At 57.6% G+C, this 21,305-nt stretch overlaps 1 protein-coding gene across 3 annotated transcripts in view; it reads left to right on the top strand.

The window, feature by feature from the left end:
- EIPR1 (EARP complex and GARP complex interacting protein 1) overlaps window positions 1–21,305 on the top strand; it is a 135,155-nt gene that overhangs the window by 80,992 nt on the left and 32,858 nt on the right. For all 3 annotated transcript variants that reach the window (XM_077751035.1, XM_077751034.1, XM_077751036.1), the window contains one exon: window positions 17,558–17,714. In XM_077751035.1, coding sequence (XP_077607161.1) covers window positions 17,558–17,714 — 157 coding nt within the window. The remainder of the gene's footprint in view (window positions 1–17,557; window positions 17,715–21,305) is intronic.

The following is a 21,305-nucleotide window of genomic DNA, read 5'->3' as shown; positions in this document are numbered from 1 at the left end:
TCTCCCCCCCGCCACACCGAGAGCGCTAATGGGCACCAGCTGGGCTTCCCTGCGCACAGCGGCGGCTGTGGAGGCTGCATAGGCCTCCGTGCCCACTCGAGCACACACTTCAGTGGCCGTTCCCCGGGCAACGGCGTCTCGCAGCCAGCTGGCTCTGCCCCCGAGCCCATCAAAGCGCACACCCGCCAGGGGCCGGCGCCGTGCCCGCCGCCGTCTGCAGGCTCTGATGCCGGAGCATTTGCAGCCGGGTTTCAAGGTTAAACACGAGGGAATGAACCAGAGGACTAAATAGGGCCGCCGTTGAGGGTGTGTTTAGGTGCGCACAAGGTGGGTGGGAGGGAGGGAGTGCTCAGCCGCTTGCAGCCGGTCGCGTTTCGTGTTTGCTCGGGACAGAAGGTTGGGGGACAGCGTGCCTGGGGTGAGAGGAAGCTTGGCCAGGAGCAGCCGTTGGCGGTGTCTGGGCTGCTGTGAGCTGCTACAGGGCATCCTGGGGCCACGTGGTGGCTCTATGGGAAGGGGGCTCCCTGGCGTGGGTTCAGGGGCCTAGAGAGGTGGCGCAGTCCAGCGGGGGCTCACATGGTCATGGTGTCTGTGGGGTTTGCCCACAGATTTCCATGAACCCACTTCGTTGACCTGGCTGGGATTTCCCCCTCAAACGTTGCTGTACCCCTGGGCCTCGCTGGTCATCTCTTTTGCAATATTGAATACAAAGTTCCCATTTAAAAAAAATTTTTTTTTTAGGGTTTAAAAAAAAATTTTTTTTTTTAAATTTATTTCTGAGAGAGAAAGAGAGAGGGAGACAGTGTGAGCAGGGGAGGGTCAGAGAGAGAGGGAGACACAGAATCTGAAGCAGGCTCCAGGCTCTGAGCTGTCAGCACAGAGCCCGACACGGGACTCGAATCCACGAACTGTGAGATCATGACCTGAGCCGCCGGAAGCTTAACCGACTGAGCCACCCAGGTGTCCCTAAAGTTCCCAGTTTTAAGCACTTCACTTTTTAAAGCATTCTGGTGTTTGAATTTGGCCTTTCCATCTGACATTGAATTTCATGAGTACAAGATCCTCTGGTGTTTAATATGGGGGTTCTGCACATTTCATAGAGGCTTTGTTTTGTTTTTAAGTTCACTCATTTTGAGAGAGAGGATGAGAGAGAGAGAGAGACCACAAGAGGAGCAGAGAGAGAGAATCCAAAGCAGGTTCTAAACTGTCAGTGCGGAGCCCAACTTGGGGCTTCAACTCACCAACTGAGAGATTATGACCTGAGCTGAAATCAAGAGTGGGACACTTAACCCACTGAGCCCCCCCAGGTGCCCCGAGGCTTTGGTTTTAGTCTTTCATTTCTGTTAAAAGATTTGTTTTTTGTTTCTCTTTTTCTGACTGACCTGTAGGAATTTGAAATAATCACAATTACTTTTGAAAAGATATGGGAAATTCAAATAATTTGTTTTGGAATCAGGGTTTCACATAAGACTTTAATTTGCAGGGGTTGAGCAGGTAAAGATCAGAGCCATTCAGCATTGAGTGTTGTAACTTCACGAAAGTAGTTCTGCTCTTGAATTCGTCACCCAAGAGAACTTTTGTGAGCCATGAAAAGGTCACGTTCACCATGTAGGTGGCTCCGAGGAAGGGCTTGGGGGCACACAGTGGGGCTGTAGTGACCTGGACCCCAGAAGGGCCCTTGCAGACAGCAGGGAGCACCTGACCTTAGCCCTCGGGCCCTGGCGCAGAGTGGTGCTGGATTTGTCTGCGGGACGGGGGTGGGGGAGTGGGGTCACATCTGGTGGCTCTGCTGAACGACCAAGTGCTGTTGCATTCAAGGAGCCAGGTGGCCTCCCACGAGGGCTTGCTGGCTAAGAGAGAAGTCAGATGGTACATTTGCCCTGACTTGGAAGGGCAGGCTGACTTCCCCAGCAAGCAGCCGCTGACCTTCACTGCCTACCAGGCAGGTGCAGTGGTGAGTCAGGCAGCCACAGCCCGGCCATCCTGGAGCTCCGCTTGGATCGGGGAGCGAACCACACATGAGGAAGGACAGGTGGGTGAGTCTCTTCCAGGCCAGCCAAATGCCCGTCCATCATGGCCCGCTGACTGCTCGTCCCAGTCACGCAGCAGGGTGAGCCTGAGAGGTGCAGCCTGGGGCAGGCGGGGAGGGGAGGGACGCCAGCGTGGGTGGCTGGTTCCCGCCTGTGCGCAGCAGGGGAAATGTGTGCTTATCCGTAGACGTGGGTAAGAAAGGTACCGAATGCACTCGGGTGGTGGGGGAGGGCCCTCTGCAAAGGCTCTGGTACCAAAGTGTCGGATACAGTGGGAAGAAAAGTGCTGGGATTACAGTTGGCCTCTTCCTCATTACCACCACCCCTCCCCAGCCAAACGTAAAACACCCGGAAGACAAGAATGGACCGAGCGCCTCCGGGTCCTGGGCCCGGGTGGTTCCTGCAGAAGGGTGAACCAGGGTGGGCTGTACCGACGCGGTCTCGGTGGTCCTTTCCGCTCCTCCTGGACACGTAGCTGACGAGCTGCAGGTGGCCCAGTGACAGCTCGCGAGCTGGGGTCCTGTTCCGCTTGTGTTCCGAGACACTGGGAGCAGCGAGAGAACACTTCGTGCGGGTCCGCACGCGGCTCTGGGCCCCCTGCTGCGCGCGCCCTGGTGCGGGTCCCTATGTGCCCCGCGCCCGGGCTCTGCAGCCGTTGCGGGCAGCTCCCTGCCCTGCGTCCCGCCGGCCGCCGCCCCAGCACGCGGGACCGCCGTGCTCCGCGGGCACGGAGTAAAGGCGCTCCGTGCGCCTTCCCGCTTGGTGGCCGCCTCCACTCAGGTGGCCGAGGCCTTGGCGCCAGGCGGCAGCCCAGCTTCCACGCCGCTTGGCCTTGGGTCCCGGGGGCCGGCGCCCTGTCCTTGGGCTCCGCTGTGCACACTCTTCCCGTCCCTCCCCAGCGCTTCCTGGAGAAGGTGTGTCTCTGTAGCAATCATGCTGATTGGATATTTTATAAGAGGGAGTTTTTGATATTTCAGTCTGGGGCACATACTTAGACCTTAAACACATCAATCAGCAAATCGCCAGCTTATTGAAGAATGAAGGTGTGAAGGTTTGGGGGTATTAATTAATTTCTGACACGAGCGGGTGCCAAAGTGGTTTATACGTGTGACTTTAAATTCCCGTCACTGAAGGTGATTCATGCCACTTTTGCTTTCGCTAATGCTGATGGATCACCGTGTTCTCTGTTTTAATGAGAACGTGGATGGTCCCTGTCCAGAAAGCAAATGCGGGGATGCCAGGCAAGTGTCACTGCTTCCTTTTCATAGTTCCAAAAACTACGTCGCTGCACGCGGGGTGCAAGTTAATGCCGGCATCAGCACAGAGGTCCGCTGTGGGAACCGGTGCTCTGCGTGGTGGGCAGTGAGGTTGGGGGGCCCGCGTGGCGGGCAGTGAGGTTGGGGGCCCCGCGTGGCGGGCAGTGAGGCGGGGGGGGACTCCCTCATTATGGGCAGCGAGGCCGGGCGGCCCGCCGAGCGGGCAACCCGTCCTAGCAGCGCTCAGGCCCTGGCACAGGCGCACAGCCACGGCTTCTGAGCGGGGTCTCCGTGTAGTGGGTTCCAGAGACGAGTGGAGCCTCTGGTGGGAGCAGAGCCCGGTGCCCCTTGAGGAGGAGCCTCCGCTGGAACAGCCTGGGTGCAGCGCAGACCCGGCGGTCAGCGTGGGGGGGGTGGTCCCCGCCCAGCTGCGCGTCTCCTGACATGTGTCCTGCCAGGTGCTGGTGCTGAGTGTCCTGGGGGCTGGGCTGTGGGGAGGGGACGGTGCAGCGGGCGGCCCCCTGACTGGGGAGTGGAGGTGTGTTCCTGGCAGCATGTGCAGAGAGGCAGTCCCTTGGGGGACGTTCTTAGTGCCCCTGGCGTCCATGGGCAGCGTGGGGCCATCGGTCGGAGGGTGTCTGTCTGCAGGGCCCAGGGGCACAGCAGTGGGGCCGGGAGAGGTCCTGTGACAGGCGCGTGCGTCCCCGGGACTCTCAGGAATCATCGGGGACAGCCCCGGCACTCCCGGGAGTGCGGGCGCTGGCTGCGCTCTGGGACGAGGGGACACGCCTGCGCTCACCTGGCTGCGTCCCTAGCTGGGGGGCCTGTTGTCCAGGAGCGTCGGGCACTCGTGTCACACCCAGAGAGGGAAAGGACGTGCTTGTGCCCAAGCCGACACCATAAACCCGCTTTCTCTTCAAGCTGGCTTTCTTCCTTGCCGCAGTCTCTGGTTATAGAGCAGGCGCTGGGGTCCAGAGAAGGCAGATTCCCTCTCCGAGGTTGTGCAGCAAGTAAACCTCGTGGGGACGTGAGTCAGGGCCTGCCTGGTGGCAGAGCCCATCCACTCTGTCTGCTCTGAGCTCCCGGGAGGCCCTCACCTAAAAAGAAAGGAACCCGTAAAACCGCGTGGGTGAAGGGGGTGTCCCCGCTTGGTAAGGATGTTAGGCAGAGAAACAGGTTAGTGTTTGGGAAGCGCCTTGGAGAGCGGCACGTAGTAAGCGCGTTGTGTCTGCTGCATGCTCTAGCTGCCCCTCGCTCCTTATTTTACTGCTGTCCGTCTTCCGTGTCGGGTCAGGGTATTTTCACTGAGCCGCCATCTTCTGTGTCGTCGTCCTTACATAAATCATCCCTGTAAAACGTCCTCTGCAGTATCCAGTTCTCGCCTCAGGATGTGGAAGACACCGTGGCCTGTCCTGATCACAGGATCCGTCTGCACTGTGTGGAGCCCGACCCCCCAGCCGCCCCACACCGTGTTTCCCTCCGCAACCCCCGCCTCGGGGCAGCGCTTCGCGCCCTGACACCTCTACCCCTGCGTCTCCCTGCGCCCTGCTCCGGCCCCTCCTTTGCATCTCCATCCCAGCGGGCGATTCTCCTGGGGTTCTGACCTGCCAGCTGGGACGCTGCTTTCTAGGGATTTTATTTAGTTCTTTTAAAAATATCCCTGGTAAGGGGCGCCTGGGTGGCTCAGTCAGTAAAGCGTCCAACTTCGGCTAAGGTCATGATCTCACAGTTTGTGGGTTTAAGCCCTGCGTCGGGCTCTGTGCTGACAGCTCAGAGCCTGGAGCTGCTTCGGATTCTGTGTCTCCCTCTCTCTCTGACGCNCTCTTATTATTATTATTATTATTATTATTTTTTACAATTATTTATTTTTGAGAGAGTGAGACAGAGTATGAGGGGAGGAGGGTCAGAGAGAGAAGGAGACACAGAATCCGAAGCAGGCTCCAGGCTCTGAGCTGTCAGCACAGAGCCTGATGTGGGGCTTGAACCTACGAACTGTGAGATCATGACCTGAACCGAAGTCAGACACTTAACTGACTGAGCCACCCAGGTGCCCCTACAGCTCTTATTTTTTGAGTACATTAAAGATTCCAGTACCTGAAATCATTGGAATTCTCAGTCAGGGGCTCCTCCTTCCGGCACGCTCCCACTCAGGGGCAGTGCTGTGGGTGTGAATTTTATCCTGTTTTATTGCGAGCCTCTGTTGGGCTGTCCTAATTCTGCGGGACCCCTGAGGGGCCAGCCGTGGGCGCATTCTTCTAGACTGTGCATCTTCCGGAGACCACCTGGGGCTGCCAGCGACCACGGCTTCTGGTTAAATTCCTGACCTAGGATTTCCCAGCCCAGGACACCAGGGGTGTGAATTCACAGCCGAACTTGGTGAGGTCCGGGGTGGGACACAGATTGTCAGGTGGACTGTCGTCTGCTTGGAGCCGAGATAAACACGTGTTACAGATGTCTCTGGTGGCACGTTCTGTTAATGAGAGCGAGCGCGGCCCTTCGGGAGTCCCGATTTCTGCCAGGGTCCCAGTCCCAATACTCTCCCTTTCGTGGGCCTCCTGGCGATTTCCTGTCCAGTGTCGTCTGCAGATTCCAAGGGAGACAGACAACGAAAGGGCAGCTGAGCTTTCCTCTCTGCTTCCAACAACAGCGTTAGTTTTTGCTCCTGATCGTAAATATGTATATAACTTTCTGAAAGCACACTGTGCAGCAGGAAGTGGCGGAAAGGGGATGAACGCCTGGGCATTCATATCAAAATACAGATAAGTATTTCATGGAAGCACAATTTTTTTCTAGCTGTGTTGCTAGAGTCAGAAGTTCCAGGAAGTATTAAGTTGATAGATGAAAGGAAATGTTAATAAATGTAACAGGAAAGAAAATAGCCTTGAACCCTGTACCTCCTTCCTGGGCTTCATATATCAATACCAAGCTGCCCTGTGGCCGTGCTACCCAAGTGCCTCCTAAACATTTCCAGAGCAAGACTGTGTTTTTTCTAGATTACTCAACTGTGAATGATACCACTGTCCTTTTAGACATCAGGGTGAGTTTATCCTTCAGGGTCAAGAAGCCACGCCGGGTGTTTTGTTTATTGAGAGAGAGAGAGAGAGCGAGAGTGAGCGAGCGAGCGAGAGAGAGAGAGAGAGAGAGAGTGTACCAGCAGGGGAGGGGCTGAGGGGGGAGACAGAGAGAATGTGAAGCCGGCTCCATGCTGTGTGTGGATGGGAGTCTTGACCATGGGATCCTGACCTGAGCTGAAATCAAGAGTTGGATGCTCAGCTGAGCGCCCCCCACCCCAGCATCTCACCACACCCGGTGTTCCAGAAGGAGGGCATTTCATGCAGGGAATGGGGAGTTCAGGCAGAAAGGGGGACCCTGGTGGGACCTGGATCTTACCTACAGGAAGGGCTTGCACCCGCCGTGGAGGGGCTGAGGCACACGGTGATGTTACGGGAACCCCGGAGCCTGCCAGAGGCCCCGGGAGGCACATCCTCCGCACACTGGGCGCGGGAGGAAGGCTGCCGTCCGTACGCCAGGTCTGGGAGCCTCCTCCGTAGTTGGAGGCCATGGTGTGCGCCCACGCTGGGCAGGTGGGCCCTCACTCCACGCTGGTTCTCAGCCAGGGTGGAAGCCGTTGTCAAGATGCTGATGTGATTGTGTCTCCGACCGTCCCTCCGCCCAGGCAGCCGGGACCATCAGGCTGGTGCCCGGGCGTTCATCCCCTTTCCGCCACTTCCTGCTGGCACTGGGGCCCCTCCCTGGGGAGCAGATGCTGTGTAGCTGCTGTGCGTTCGGGACCTGCCTGGACCTGCGTTTGTCTGGGATGAACAGAGTTCCCACTAGCTGTTGGGTGTGTCTGCCTCTCCTCGCGGCAAGGCGGGTCACATGACACACATTCTGTCGTGTTCTGTGCTTGCCTCCCCGGCCAAGCAGCCCCCTCCCGCCCCCTAGGAGCTGCTTCCTGACAGCAGGGTGATTACGGTTATAAGCGGGTGCCACTGGGCAGCAGGACCCGAGGTCTGGCTGCGCCTCTGTCCCGGGGCTCGCCAGGGCCTCCACACGGTGGTCGTGTTTGGCATGGATGCTGGGAGTAGGAGGGTTAGGGTCCCATAGGTAGTGTGTCACATTGCGTCCCAGATTCACAAAGGCTGCCAAAAGTTTGGTCTCCTTGTTCCAAAGATGCCCCCAACATGGCCCAAATGGTGGACCCTTAGGTGGTGGACCCTTAGATGGGGGACCCTTGGATGGCGGACCCTTCAACGGCCAGACCCTTCGATGGCTGGACCCTTCGATTGCCAGACCTTTAGAATGCTGGACCCTTTGATGGCCGGACCTTTAGATGGCTGGACTCTTAGATGGCGGACCCTTGGATGGCGGACCCTTAGGAGCAGCACTCAGGTGGCGGCACTGCAACCCCACAGGCTTTCTCCTCACCGTGTGCCTCCCTGTGACTCTGCCTGGGGTGCTGTGCTTGCTGTCTGGGTCCTGAGGTGGACGCCAGCTAGCGGGGCGAGCAGGGGATTTGGTGTGAGGGATAACTATGACAGAAGACTAACTGATACGTGATACGATGGTGCTCGAGGACTTGGCACCCAAGGAGACGAATGTGGAGGGGGTTGCAGACCTTGCAGGGGAAGGTGTGGCTCATGCCACTGGAAGGCAGGGAGGAGGGGTGCGGCCCTCTGGAGTCAGGAGAGATGGGGTGTGGCTGGCTGGACCGCAGGGAGGCCGGGAGGAGGGGTGGACTGTGGTGGGAAAGGTGTGGCTCGGCCTGCAGCTCTGGCCGGCACGAGCTGGTGAGCAGCACTGGGCAGGCATAGGCCACCCTTGGAGTCAGGTGGTCACGGCAGCCACGGCGGGGCGTGGACGGCCCCAGAGTATGGAGGGAGAGCTCTCAGGGCTGTGGGCTGGTGCGGAGGGGCCCACGGAAGGAACCGGCATGCCAGCCTGGGTGTGAGGCCTCGTACACAGAGGTTCTGGGTCAGGAGGGCCGTAGGAAGGCTGTAGCCAGGCTGGGCCCCAGGGTCATGGAGGGACGAGGGTCCGGGGCCCATCGGGGGCCGAGCTCCTTGGACACCCTCGCACCACCCCACTCACGGGACCCGTCGCAGTGGAGCCCATGGTTTATCCCTGCGCGGGGTGAAGGGTGCACGCCGAGCTGCGAGCTGGCGCGGGCACAGAGCAGGAAGGGCAGCGAGGGGTGTGGGCGAAGGGCGGGGGCGGAGGGATTTCAGGCCCTGCGGGCCGGGTGGCGCCTCTCGCTCGCGTCCCTTTTCTGTCTCCTCTCAGGCGCAAACACCCTTAGCGCGCGGCTTCCCAGAGACGGCAGGGAGCCAGGCTTGCGGCAGGCCGTGCCCGCCCGGCCCGGGTTCCGCTGGGGAGCCGAGGGCCCTGATGTGCGGCCCCCGACTTTGGGGAAAAGGGCTCGAGCCGTGTCTGTGTCTCTGAAGCCAGGGGCTGCGTCTGTGGCAAGAGCNGGTCCCTCTCCCCGCCCCCGTCACCCTCTAAGAGCTGCTGCTGCTGCTGCACAGGCCGGGGGTGCGTGGTGGGGCCCCGTAGAAACCCGCAGGCCGGCACCGTCAGGACTCTGATGGCGTCCGAGCTCTCCGCCCCCGCTGGTGTGGCAGTGCTCTGGGGACTGTTTTCCTGTCATCGTTGGGGCTGCCGTCTGCGATCCTGCCAGCGCCCCGCCCGCCCCTTCCCTTGACACGTTCGGGAGTCGGCGATCACTGCAGGCCGGTGGAGGGGGACAGGGGCCCCGAGTCCCTGGTCTGGCTGTTGGCCAGGTGGTACCCCCTGGGCTCACCACGCCCTCTCGCAGGTCTGGACCCTTCCTTCCCTTTCCCGTGGTGGCCCCACCCTGTACCCCCGAGGTCGCCCTTTCTAGGGGAGGCTTGGAGGGAAACTTCAGTCTATTCTGCAGCAGTGTTACGGGGTCCTTCCTCAAGGGGGCACGGGTCCCCCGGAGGGCCCTTCTGCAAACCGTTCCAGGTCAAGAACTGTGTGAGAGGTGGCTGAAGGCCGGTTTCTGCCCCGGCTGCCTCGTGCTGGTTACATAGACCAGGGTTGGGGGGGTTGCCTCGGGGTCTGGGGGATCTCTTCTCCCCCACCTGGGCTAACCTGGGCTAATGTGCTCACACCGGCCCTCCGTCCCTGTGCCTGCCTTGTCTGGAGTTCACGGCCGGCCCTGCCCCCACCTGCCCTCGTCCTTGCAGTCTGGGCGCTCTTGCTGCCCTGAGCACCCTCACAGCTGCTTGGGGTGCGCACCCCCGCACCAGTGCTGGGAGAGGAGGTGACAGGCTGGGCCCTGCCCACTGCCGTCCGTCCGCCTTCTGCACAGCAGCCTCCAGGATTCATATGCGGCGTGCCCTCAAGCACAAACAGCCAGTGTAGGAGGGCGTGCTTAGGCACAGCCCTGAGGCTCAGTGGCGTGCACACCACACCCCACCTGTCCTGTGTGACTGCTGCGTGGAGCTGGGTCCTCTTTATTTCTCCTGCTCAGCCTGCACCAGACATTAGATGGCTGTGCTCTAAAAATAGCCCCTGGATTCCCAAAGCGCCCACCGCATCCCGCGCTCCGCACCGCGCCGCGGCCTCCTCCCCTCAGGCTGGGGATCAGCCTCTGTCCCCAGCCAGGGCACCGCCGGCCCTTCGGCTGAGCTGACTGGAGCTGCTATTCAGGTTTACAAAGGCTCTAATCTCCTTTGAATTCCTCTAAGCCTGGACGCGGTAATCCCTTACAGCGAGCAGCGCTCCGCGGCGTCTCAGCGGCCTCGAGCACGCCTCTCCCATTCATTGGCCCCGAGTATCTTTTTATCTCATTAAGTGCCTTTAGCTCGCGTGCTCCATGTAAAAAATAGACAGCGGCGTCAGATTGGCCTTAAAGACACAACTTGGTATTTTCTCTTTCGAAGCAGTGGGCTGTCCGGGAGGCGGGCACTTGGCTTCTTCTCTGGCTCTGGCGCTAACGAAGTGTGAGGGCTTGGGGAAGCCATTACCTTCAGCGGGCCTGTTTCCTGCTTCCCAGAGTGACGGGGCAGGGCTCATTCTGCTTGATGCGGGAGTCCCCTCCTCGCTCACGCGGCTGTGTTTTCCCTCTGCTGTGGGGACCACTGTGGTCTCTTACCAACCGCGGGCCCTGCCCTCAGGGGGGCTCTGGGTCGTCCTAACGGTGATTCAGCGTAGGCAGGTCCATCACAGGACCCGACTTCAGGATGGGCTTAACATCAGAGATAAGGGCAGAATGCCTCTCTGGTGATTACAGCATTTTCCTTCTAAAGATCGGGTTTTCCTTCTTAAAAGCACCCTCGCTTCTTTCATAGCTGCTGGATTTGCGCGGAATGCTCTGTTGAGATTCACACAGATAGGAAATCCTCGGAGTTCAGAACCAATTTGCACATCTCGGTGGGTGCGCTCCGGCGCTTCTTATTCTGTACTGTTTACCTTCAATTTCCTCCGCCTCCTAGGATTTGGAGAGTTTCTGGCAATGCCGGCCGCACTCCTTGGACTTGAAGCGCACTCCTCTGGGCACATTTTGCAGCTTCGTGCGTTTCCAGGGCCGGGGACGTTGGGAGCCCCAGGCGCGCACGATGTCACTGTCCGGTCTTTCTCAGGCTGAGCTTTAGAGGTTTCATTTCTCAGGCAGTTTGGACTCACCGTGTACCCATCACATTTTCATAGTAAATTCTAACAAGAAGGGGCGCCTGGGTGGCTCAGTCTGTTGAGCATCCGACTCTTGATTTGGTTCAGGTCATGACCCCAGGGTCATGGGATTGAGCCCTGTGTCTGACTCTGACTGAGCGTAGATCCTCCTTGGGATTCTCTCTCTCTGTCTTTCTCTCTCTACCTCCTCCCCATTGCTCTCACTTTCTCAAAAAGAAAAAAAGTAAAAAAAAATTCTGGTAAGGAAGTTTTATTATCTTTCAGGAATTCTGAATAAATTTCCCAGATGCTAGAAATTTAAGTTTCATTAAGCCCTTTTCCTTTTATTCACCAAGTTATAGAAAAACGTATGGCTGCCTGCGTTCAGTGTGGTTTTCTGTCTTACATGGAGTTAGGAGTTGCCTCGAGAGTGGACGTTTTCCACTGCCATTGTTCTTTGTCCAGGTGCATCTGTGCGGTGGGAGCCCCCGTGGCCTCTGCGCCCTGTGGCGCGTCCCCAGCTGAGTGCCTCAGCCCCTCGTTTGCCCACCCTGGAGAGTCTTCACTCACCGTTTGCCCAGGCCACGTGCGCGGAGCGGATTGAAGAAGGCTACAGGGTCCCCTGTATGCACAGCGTCCCTCATGCTGTGTGGACCCCGCGGTGGGCGTGGCAGTGGGCGTGGCAGTTCTGGAGGCTGTGGCCTTCCTGGCAGATGTGGGGGCCGCCCGACGGGTCTGCCTGCAAGGCTTCCAGAACGGAAGTGAAGGGTCGTCTTCCCCAGCTGTCTACCCGGTGCCCTTGCGGCCACTGTCCTTTCTTGCCTGTGTTTCACGCTCCTCACTTGTGTCCCGGCCGCCAGCCTGTTTTCGGATTCGGTCCGTCTCACACGCTGACTCCAGAGCCTCGTTCTAAAGCACGGCGCTAGGCGTGTTGTTTCTGCGTTGATGGGCTGCGTCCTCTGTGCCGGGCACTTGTGTCCTCGCTCAGGGTGGCCGGCGCCCCACGCGCCTCAGCTGGTCCCCGGGCCCCTCCCCGGTCTGTCCTCGCAGGGCCTCAGACCTCCTTTCTCGTGGCTGTCGTCTGGCCTTACCCCAAGTTGAACGGGTGGCCGATCGTCATCCTGCAAAGCCCCCGGGCCCCAGTCCCCTGCCGCTGTGGTTAATAGTCTTCTCCCTCCAGAAAGGTCTCTCTTTTTCCCCAGCTGCTAACCTGCATCTCTGTCAAGGCACGTACTGATCTCGCCGCGCATCAGTTAACCGTCTGACTGTGTTTTGCGTCGCTGTCGGCAGTGTCTGTACCTAACTCAGCTCTGTGTTCTCGTTACCAGATGGAGGCAAGCGCAGAGATGATTAGGGCTTGCGGCTGGATTGTTCTAGCAGCTTATTGCGGCCTGACAAACACCCATGACATTTCAGTGGCACGTCAACCACTGTCGCTTGTGGCCTGAGGGGATCCCTGCTCTGTCTCTGAGAAGAGCACCACCCCCATGGGAATAAGGACCTTCAGCCCTGCAGGGCCCAGAGTTAGGCCTGTGGGTCCTGGGGGAAGAGTAGGTGGGCTCAGGCCTTCCTGGTCCCCAGGCCCGTGTGCTCCCTCGTGGGGTCACAGGACTGCGTGCTCCCATGTGGGGACACAGGGCCGCGTGGGAGCGTCCGGTTCCCAGGCCCGTGTGCTCCCGTGTGGGGACACAGGGCCGCGTAGAAGTATATAGTCTGCAGTTGCCCTGTGTCTTGCAGGCCTGCCTGCCTTGTGTCCTTGTGGGTACGACAGGCTCTCAAATGTGACTCTTGGTCCACCTATCAGGGCCCAGCAGTGTGACCCGAGCGGTTTTGAAGCACGCGTGTGATCTCCGGGACTCTGAGATTCTCCCCGTGAAGCCCTGTGGCCCCATGTGTACCACTGACCCTCTCACGTGGCTGGTCCACCAGCGCACGTGTCTGCAGCCTGACCTTGCAGCCGAGCCCGTGGCACTCGCTCCCGCGCGGGCAGCAGCCTCTGCCTCGTCGCTCAGCGTCTGGGCTGGCCCGCTGTGCTGGGCGCGGAGCGTGTCCGCCGCGGCCAGGGCCCCGACCTCCGCAGGCTCTCTCCCCCGCTTGCCGGGGTCTGCCGCACGCAGCGTGGAGCCGTCAGCGCGAGGTTCTGCAGGGCGCCCGGAGTGTGTGTGACAGGAGGTGGGGGCACTGACGCGGCCTGCGGCGGAACCACCTGCGGCCCCCTTGGGGAGATGTGGACGGAGTCCGGCCCTCCTCCTTCCCTGGGGTAGGCGAGAGGGCACATGGGGGTCCGTGTCCGGGTGCCACGAACCTGCGGCTGGGGGAGCCACTCTCACGGGGATCCGTGTCCGGCACCACAGCTGTGAGCGGGGCGCCTGCCCAGTTGAGCTTAGAGGAGCCCACAGTCCCTTTGTGCAGAGGCCAGATGGTGGATTCAGCAAGGCCCTTCCGTGCCCTTGATCAGTAACATAGGCACACGTGTCCCCCGCCTGTGATGGGGTGGGGGCGTCAGCGTCCATGCCTGTGCATTCGCGGACCGTGGACACGAGCGCCGCTGGGTCTGCAGAGCCGGGAGGTCTGTGGCGACCAGGCGTCGTCCAGGACTTCCCTTTCTACGCGGCCCTCCGGTGGCCCCCCCCTAACAGGGGACCTGACACGTGGGGTCTCAGACCTTGTGTGCAGCACGTCTTGAGCCCTTTGCCCAGGGTACGACCACCACGTAAGTGGCATTAGGCCTTCTTGGGTGCACGCTGGGGCGCTCGATACCGTGGGTACCATGTGCCCTGGTGTGTGGCTTCCAAATTCCTGGAGATGTGGCCGTATTTTCTGTCAGTGGCTTTTAGGTCTGAAAGTGGCTCAGAGCAGCACTGGGTAAGGGACCATGACTTTTACTGGGGTGACTGCCTCAGCCTCCTGCTCCTCCGTTCTCGTTCTCCTTTGAGTGTGTGTGTGTGTGTGTGTGTGTGTGTGTGTGTGTGTGAGAGAACGCACGTCCCAGGCAGGCAGGGAGCGACCATCTGCTTTGCTCCTAGGGATGCCGCCCCTTGTTCTCTGTCGCCACAGCTCTCGGCCAGCTGGCCTTCCCCGGCTGGCCTGCTGCCGTGCTGGTCATTATGATAATTGCTACCCCTGACTTCTGGCAGTCACGCACCGTCTCCGGGCCGCGATCGCTGTGGGGCCAGGTTTAGCTGCCGGAATCAGGAGCGGTCACGAAGCCTGTTAACGACAAGTCACACTTTGTGACAGCCTCTCCTAAGAGTGGAGTTATTGGGTTATCTGGTAAGTGAATGCTCGCCTACCAAACGGTCTCCCAAAACGCCCGCGCTGCATCTGCAGGGGGCTCACTGGTCCCACATCATTGCCAGGACTTGGTATTGTTGATCTTTTTAAAATTAAATTTTAGCCATTTTCGCAGGTGTGTAGTGCATCTCGCTTGGTTTTATTTTTGCATTTCTCCAGTTACCACTGATGTTGAACATCCTTTCTGGTGATTGTTGATCATGTTTCCTTTTTTTTTTTTTTAAGTTTATTTACTTATTGAGAGAAAGAGGGGGGAGGAGAGAGAACAAATCCTTAGCAGATGCAGTGCTGTCAGCACAGAGCCTGATGCGGGGCTTGATCTCATGACCCATGGGCTCATGACCTGAGCCGAATTCAAGAGTTGTACACTTAACTGACTGAGCCACCCAGGCGCCCCACTTCATGTTTTCTTCTTGAAGTGTTGATTCAGTCTTCTGCCATTTTTAAAATCTGTGTTATTTTTTTATTAAATTGTAAGAGTTCTGTATACATTATGGATATAATCTCTTTGTCAGATGTATGTATTATGAATATTTTCTCCCAGTTTTGCTTCATTTTTTTCATGCTGTCTTTCCAAGAGCGGAAGTTTTTAATGTTGTGAGGTTCATTATCTTTTGGTAGACGGAAGTTTTTAATTTTAGTGTGGTCTGTATTATCAGTGTTTTCTGTTACGATTTGTGTTTTATTCTGCCCTACTTAAGAAATATTTGCTTATCCCAAGATTGTGAGGATATTCTACTTTGCATTGTAGAAGGGATTTGTATTATTGTTGTCTTTCACATTTTCATCTTCTGCATCTGTCTGGAATTAGTTTTCGTGTATGTTGTGAGATAGGATACTCGTTCATTTTTCGTGTGAATATACAGTCGATCCATCATCTTCTACTGAAAAGACCCTGCTTTGTCCACGCCAGTGCAGTGACCATCCTTGTAAGGTCTGTTTCTAGATTGCACTTTCTTTCTTTGGTCTGTTTATCTGTGTACCAATACCAAGTTAATCATGGATTTGTAAGTCAGCCCCATCTGGCTGGGTGTTTTGGCTGTGTGGACAGCTCACATTTCCATGTAATTTTAGAAGTGCAGAAACAAGTTGTTAGCTTCTACCCTAGAAGCCTTTTGGAACTTTAATTAAGGCTCACGGGCAGTTCACAATAGTGAAAGGTTCTAATCTATGAACATGGTATACCCTCCGTCGATGGGCCTTCACTTCTCCCCGTGGTGGTTTTCATTTTGCCACATACAGGTCTTGCACCTCTTTAGTTTGAGATTTCATTGGACATTTGATTTTTTAATGTGATTGTTAATATTTAAAAATTTTTTCTAAAGTGTTGCTGTCTATAGGTATCCAGTTAATTTTTATATATCACCTAGGTGTTCAGCAGTTTTGCTAAATTCCCTGCTTTGTTTCTAAGAGTACGGTGTGTATAGATCATCAGGTTTTCTACACGCATTATCATTAACAAGCAGCGGCGTTTTCATTTCTTCTTTTCCCAGTCTTACACCTTTATTTTTTCCTTGCCATATGAAGTAGTCAGAGCCTCTCTTATATCGTTAACTAGAAGTGGTAATACAAAGCCTTCTTGTCTAGTTGCTCTTCTCAAGGGGAAAGTTCCCACCAACTGCTGTGTTTGCTGGGTGAGCAGCTAGTTACAGGGAAAGACTCCTGAGCAGAGTTCCCCAGAAAAGGAATTTGTTCTGTGGGGACTCTTCCAGCGTCCTCTCTCCCATAGATAAGCTGTGTGCATTTCACTCATCTTGCAGAGAAGCCATAGTTTGTCCTCACGCTGGTGGCTCCATCACTTTTCAGATTAGAGGGTTTTTTTTTTTTCTGTCATTTAGGAAGACTGATCTAATCTGTGCATGTAGGGGGTGGATGTCTCAGGCATTCCTTTCTTCTTTCTGCCTCAGTGTCACCAGTTAGATATTCTCGTATTTTAGGAATGCTATCGCCGCCTCTCAGGCTCTGCAGAAAGACCGTGTGCCCGGAAACTTCCACAAGAAAATGAGTTTCTCACGTAGAAAATCCACGGCGTGCTGCATTGTCAGAGGTGAAACAGGACGGTGACTGTTAGGGGAGTGTGTATGGCCCAGCAAGCCGCATGGGACCTGAGCCCCGAGCTTGGGGTCAGAAAGCCCTGGTGGAAACCCCGGTCCCTCCGCCTGTCATTTGATCACGGGTGGTAATGGTAATACTGCCCGTGAAGCCAGCCGTCGCCCGTTGTGTCCACTGATGCGTTGCTTGGCCGATCGGTTGGTATTTGGGTGGAAGGACCACTGCAGCTGGTGAGTGGGACATTTCCCAGTGTGGCACGAGACCCTCTCTTTTCCGTGTTTCATGCAGGAAGCCCTGTGCACGCGGAATTCTCTTTTGTTCTGCGTTTCTTTTGTGGTCCTCACTCGACGTCAGCCTGGTGATTTAATGTTGAAACCTGTTCCTTGATTTATCATCATGTCCTAAAGGCCTTTAAATCGGAACGTGTTTAGCACAGATGCAGTTCGGAACTGAACAGAAGACAGAGTTGAAAGGATTTGTATTTAGGAATGTATGATTAAATTTTTATCCTGTAATGTTAAATCTGAATTGTCTTGGTCTTCTTTGTCTCCTTGTCTTATTGAAAAATTGTGTAGAGGGCAGAATCCGGCGCCTGGCGCGTTCCGCAAACAGGTGTCCCTAGTCTTTCTTACCTTGGTTTCGTTACCCACCAAGAGGCACTTCAGAACGCTCCACGACAGGTTCCCGTGGAGAGGGTGGCAGTGAGCAGCCACCGTCACGTCCGAAGGACATGCTGTGTCCGTGCGCTGCCCGGGAGCCCGGTGCAGCGGGGCGATGCTGCGCGCTGCCGTGTGTGCCCTCCGCGCCCTGGGGTCCGGCAGCCCAGGCGACACTGCTTCCAGACGGAGCCCCATCGGGGCGCTCAGTGCCGTGTAGGGTGCCTCCGCACAGCTGTGGGGAGCACCCACGCCACGCCGGCCGCTCACGCGAGCTGCGCTCATGGCGTTGCTGTCTGTCGCACGCCCACCCCCTCATTTTGCTCCCTGTTCTGAAGAACTGTTGAGGAAGAACGGAAGGAAATTGATATGGAGGCAAATTAAATTTTCTTCTGAAGCACAGTGATGGTTTTCAAACCGGGAGGCAGAGGTCAGTTAGGTGGCTGCCGGCGGGGAGCCCGCCTGTCCCGCTGCTGACCCTGGTCTGTGCCCCCCACCCTGCCTGCTCTGTGCACTTTAAATACGCGCACGGGCAGACGCGCCCCGTGCCTGCGTCTGTGCGGACGGGGGTGTGCTGTGTAGGCCCCGGCCGCAAACCACGCTCTGTTGACGTGACCTTCTGTTTATTCCTCAGCCTCAGACAGCAAAGTCCTGACGTGCGCGGCCGTGTGGAGGATGCCGAAGGAGCTGGAGCCAGGCAGCCACGAGTCCCCTGACGACGCCTCGAGCCCCGCACACACGCTGGAGCTGCTCTGCCACCTGGACCACACGGCCCACGGCAGCGTGGCCTGGTAGGTCTCTGCACACCTCCCATGCCCAGGGCGAGGCTGCGGCTTAGACGGTGCGGGGCCGCGGCGCACCCTCGCACCCTCTGCCCTCTTGTGAAAAGACCGCATAAATGGCTTTCGTTCTCTCCGTCTTTCTCGTTTCCTGGTCTCTGTTGTTCTCCAGATGGCACACGTTTACGGAAACCCTACTGCGAACGTCGTGAAGGAGCCTGCGTGCAGGCCTCCTTCGCATCGAGATCAGTGTTGCCAGGTACCTGCCGGAAGGATCGCAAAGTCAGGCGCTGTAGGGCCCCTGGTGTCATATTTTTAGCTTCGTAAATACGCTCTCATTCAACGATCTCTAAGCGTGAATTAATTGATTTGTCACTTTAGGTCAAAGGCTTACAGTGCCTTCTTTTGTGGCCTGAGGAAGGATGTGCTGTGTGCCCAGCTCACTGCGCCCCGAGCCCCCATGCCTCAATCCTTGCGTTTATCCCCCCGCGGGCCGTGTGTGTGTGCGGGACCAGGGGGTGGAGATGCCACCCGTTCATTGGGCTGTCCGGCCGCTGCTGCCCGCGTGTTGTGATGGAGGCCCAGCCGTGCCCATCGCGGTACCCCAGGGGGCCCCGTGGAGCACTGCCAGTTCTGTTCTGAAATCCTGAAGCCTCCGCACATGTCGAAGGCCATGCTTCTAGAAGGGACTGTGGGAGCGTAATGTTGTAAGTCTTTACAGTTACAGTGGTGATTATTGTTTTCCTTAATATGGTAACACTTCTGTGTGTGTGCACATACGTGTGCATGTGTGAGAAAGAGCTGTATCCACTGCATACTTGTTTCTGTTTTAGTTAAATCTACCAATTAAGTACGTTTAATCTAACACATTTTTATTAAGCACCTGCTACACGCACCTGCTGGGCCCCAGGGATGCCAGGTGGGGGGCCAGGGGACCCGGCCCCAAGGAGTCACGCGTGATCTCCTGGGGGAGACTTGCGTGCACATCTAGGTGACTCGGGCAGGCTGTGGCTCACTGAGACCATTGTGGACTGTGTGCCGTGGCCCCCTGGGGAAGAGGAATTCACGTTCACTGCTGGGGCTGAAGAGGGATTTGCCTGGGAGCTGACACGCGGACCCGGGACATCGGCCTCGCTCGTCAGCGGTGGCACCAGGGAGCAGAGCTGCCAGTCAGCACCACCTGCACGTCTGGAGGCCTCTGTGTGCCTGCGTGCAGGAGGCGTGGTCTCGTGGGCGCCAGACCATCGCCACATCCACGGTCAGTCCTCTGTGGAGCTGGCAGACACCACCTCCAGGAAGAGGAGCCGCGCGGGGCCGCGGCTCCCATGAGGGGGTGCAGGGCGCTCCTGGAGCTCGTGTTTCGGTCAGTGCCACGGGTCCTGCAGACACAGCCTCACGTGTGCCTGTGAGTGTGAGCCTGCATGTAGGTGTGTGCGTGAGTGCCGGGGGCAGGTGAGACGCGGCCAGGCCAGCAGCGACTTTGGGGAATTCGATGTGTGCAGATGGCGTCAGTGCCTCTGGCCAGTGCGCTGATGGGCCAGGCTCGGGGGAGCAGAGGGAGGGGCTGCTGTGTGCGTCCCCAGAATGTCCCGGCAGGGGTGACCACTTCTGTGTGTGTGTGTGTGCTGCCGCGAGGCGAAGGTCAGTGGAGTGTGAAGTCTGGGTCACACCCATGGTCATATTCTGACATCCCCTATGGGCACAGCCCATTGTCACACCCCTGTGAGCACACCCCGTCGTCACACCTGTGAGTACAACCCATTGTCACACCCCTGTGAGCACACCCCATTGTCACACCCCTATGAGCACACCGTTGTCACACCTGTGAGTACAACCCATTGTCACACCCCTGTGAGCACACCCCGTTGTCACACCCCTGTGAGCACACCGTTGTCACACCTGTGAGCACACCCCATTGCCACACCCCCTTTAATTGCACCCTGTGGAAGGGGAGCTTGTTAGGAAGTAATTGCTGCTGTTTAAACACATCCAGGTGGACTGTCTTCCTGACACTCAGGTTGGAAGTCCGCTCTCCTGAACTTGCTGACACTGTTCACAGTGTGTCTTGAATTCCTTCTGTTCCCCGCTCGTCACTACGTGCTTATTGAGCTTCTCACTGCGGTAGCCGTGACCCTGGTGCAGCTGTAGGAACAGTGCGGGTGGACCTCGCGTGCCCATCGCCCAGCTCCCCCGGTGCCGACGGTGTCTGACTACTGTGCGCCGTCACCGCTGGGGGCTGGGTGTGTACACGGAGTCCTCTGTCATTCAGCACGCGTGTCTGTTTGTGCAGCCACCCCGTGGTCAGGATGCAGGACCGGGATCCCTCCTGCTCCGTCTGTGGCCATGCCCACGCCTCCCCACGCCCACCCTTAGTGCCCGGCAGGCACGAGTCTGCTCTGTCCTGTAGACCCGTCACGTTGAGAATGTTCCNTGGCCATGCCCACGCCTCCCCACGCCCACCCTTAGTGCCCGGCAGGCACGAGTCTGTGCTCTGTCCTGTAGACCCGTCACGTTGAGAATGTTCTATGAGTGGCATCGTCCACTCCTTGATCGTGGCTGTGTGCCCTCGCCGTGATTCCCCGGAGACGACCCCTCCTTGTCCCGTGTGTCCCATCAGCGGCTGCTCCCCCTTATTCTGAGTAGGGGTGTGTGGGAAGATGGGGCACAGTGACCACTCACCTACTGAGGGACAGCTGGGCTTCCCCTGGGCTTGGGGCATCACGAGTAAAGCTGTGGAGAGCTGCCCGTGCTGGTGTCCTCACGTTCGTGGGTTTTCATCCCTCTCAACTGAATGCCCTTGACTGCAGTTCCTGGGGCATCAGGTAGCTGAGTGTTTTGGTTTGTGCAAACTGCCCCGGCCTTCCCCAGTGGCTATGCACCTGACGTTCCCACCAGCGACGGGTGGGGACCCAGTCTCTGCATCCTGCTGGCCTTGGGCTTGTCGTGATATTGGCTTTTTAAAAATTTTTTTCATTTTTTAAAAAGTATCTTCAGTGATCTTATTAGCAGATAGGGAATTTGACTGTTGGACATTGAAGTTTGGTGCATGTGTGAAGGTGAAGGGTGCTGTGTGGGGTCAGACACAAGGCAGCTGCTGGTTTGGGTGTTTTTTGCTTTTCGGTTTGTAAATTGAGGCTGAGAGCATTTCCGGGCGAGGGGCTCCCAGACAGGTCCCGAGCACCCGCCCTGCCGCTGGCTGTGAGGGAGTCCTGGAAAACCACGCACTTCCCAGTCTGCCCGGTCGTGGCTGCGCCACACGCCTTCTGGCGTGGGCTGCTGGCCTCGGGGCTGCTCAGCGTCTGCTCGCCGTGGAGCAGCCGGGCCCCAGCGTAGCTGACCCACACGCCCACCTCAGCCCTCCCGCACGCAGGGGGTGGGCAGTGCCCGCAGGCCGACCCTGCACTGGAGGAGGACCAAGTGTGTCTGACTTGGGCGTGGAATAGGTGTGCTCCTGAGCTCCCGCCCACGGAGGGAGATGAAGCGCTGCGCTGAGGCTCCGGAGGGTCGCTGGAAAGTCAGCCGCTTCTGGGTCACAAGGGAAGATTCCTGAACGGTTGTTTCAGTGGCTGAGTGGCAGGGGCCCCGGGGGCGGGGCACCCCCCC

The sequence above is a fragment of the Crocuta crocuta genome, unplaced genomic scaffold, assembly GCF_008692635.1.
Source record: "Crocuta crocuta isolate KB4526 unplaced genomic scaffold, BGI_CrCroc_1.0 scaffold129, whole genome shotgun sequence".
Classification (NCBI taxonomy): domain Eukaryota; kingdom Metazoa; phylum Chordata; class Mammalia; order Carnivora; family Hyaenidae; genus Crocuta; species Crocuta crocuta.
This window is presented reverse-complemented; position numbering and strand designations above follow the sequence as displayed.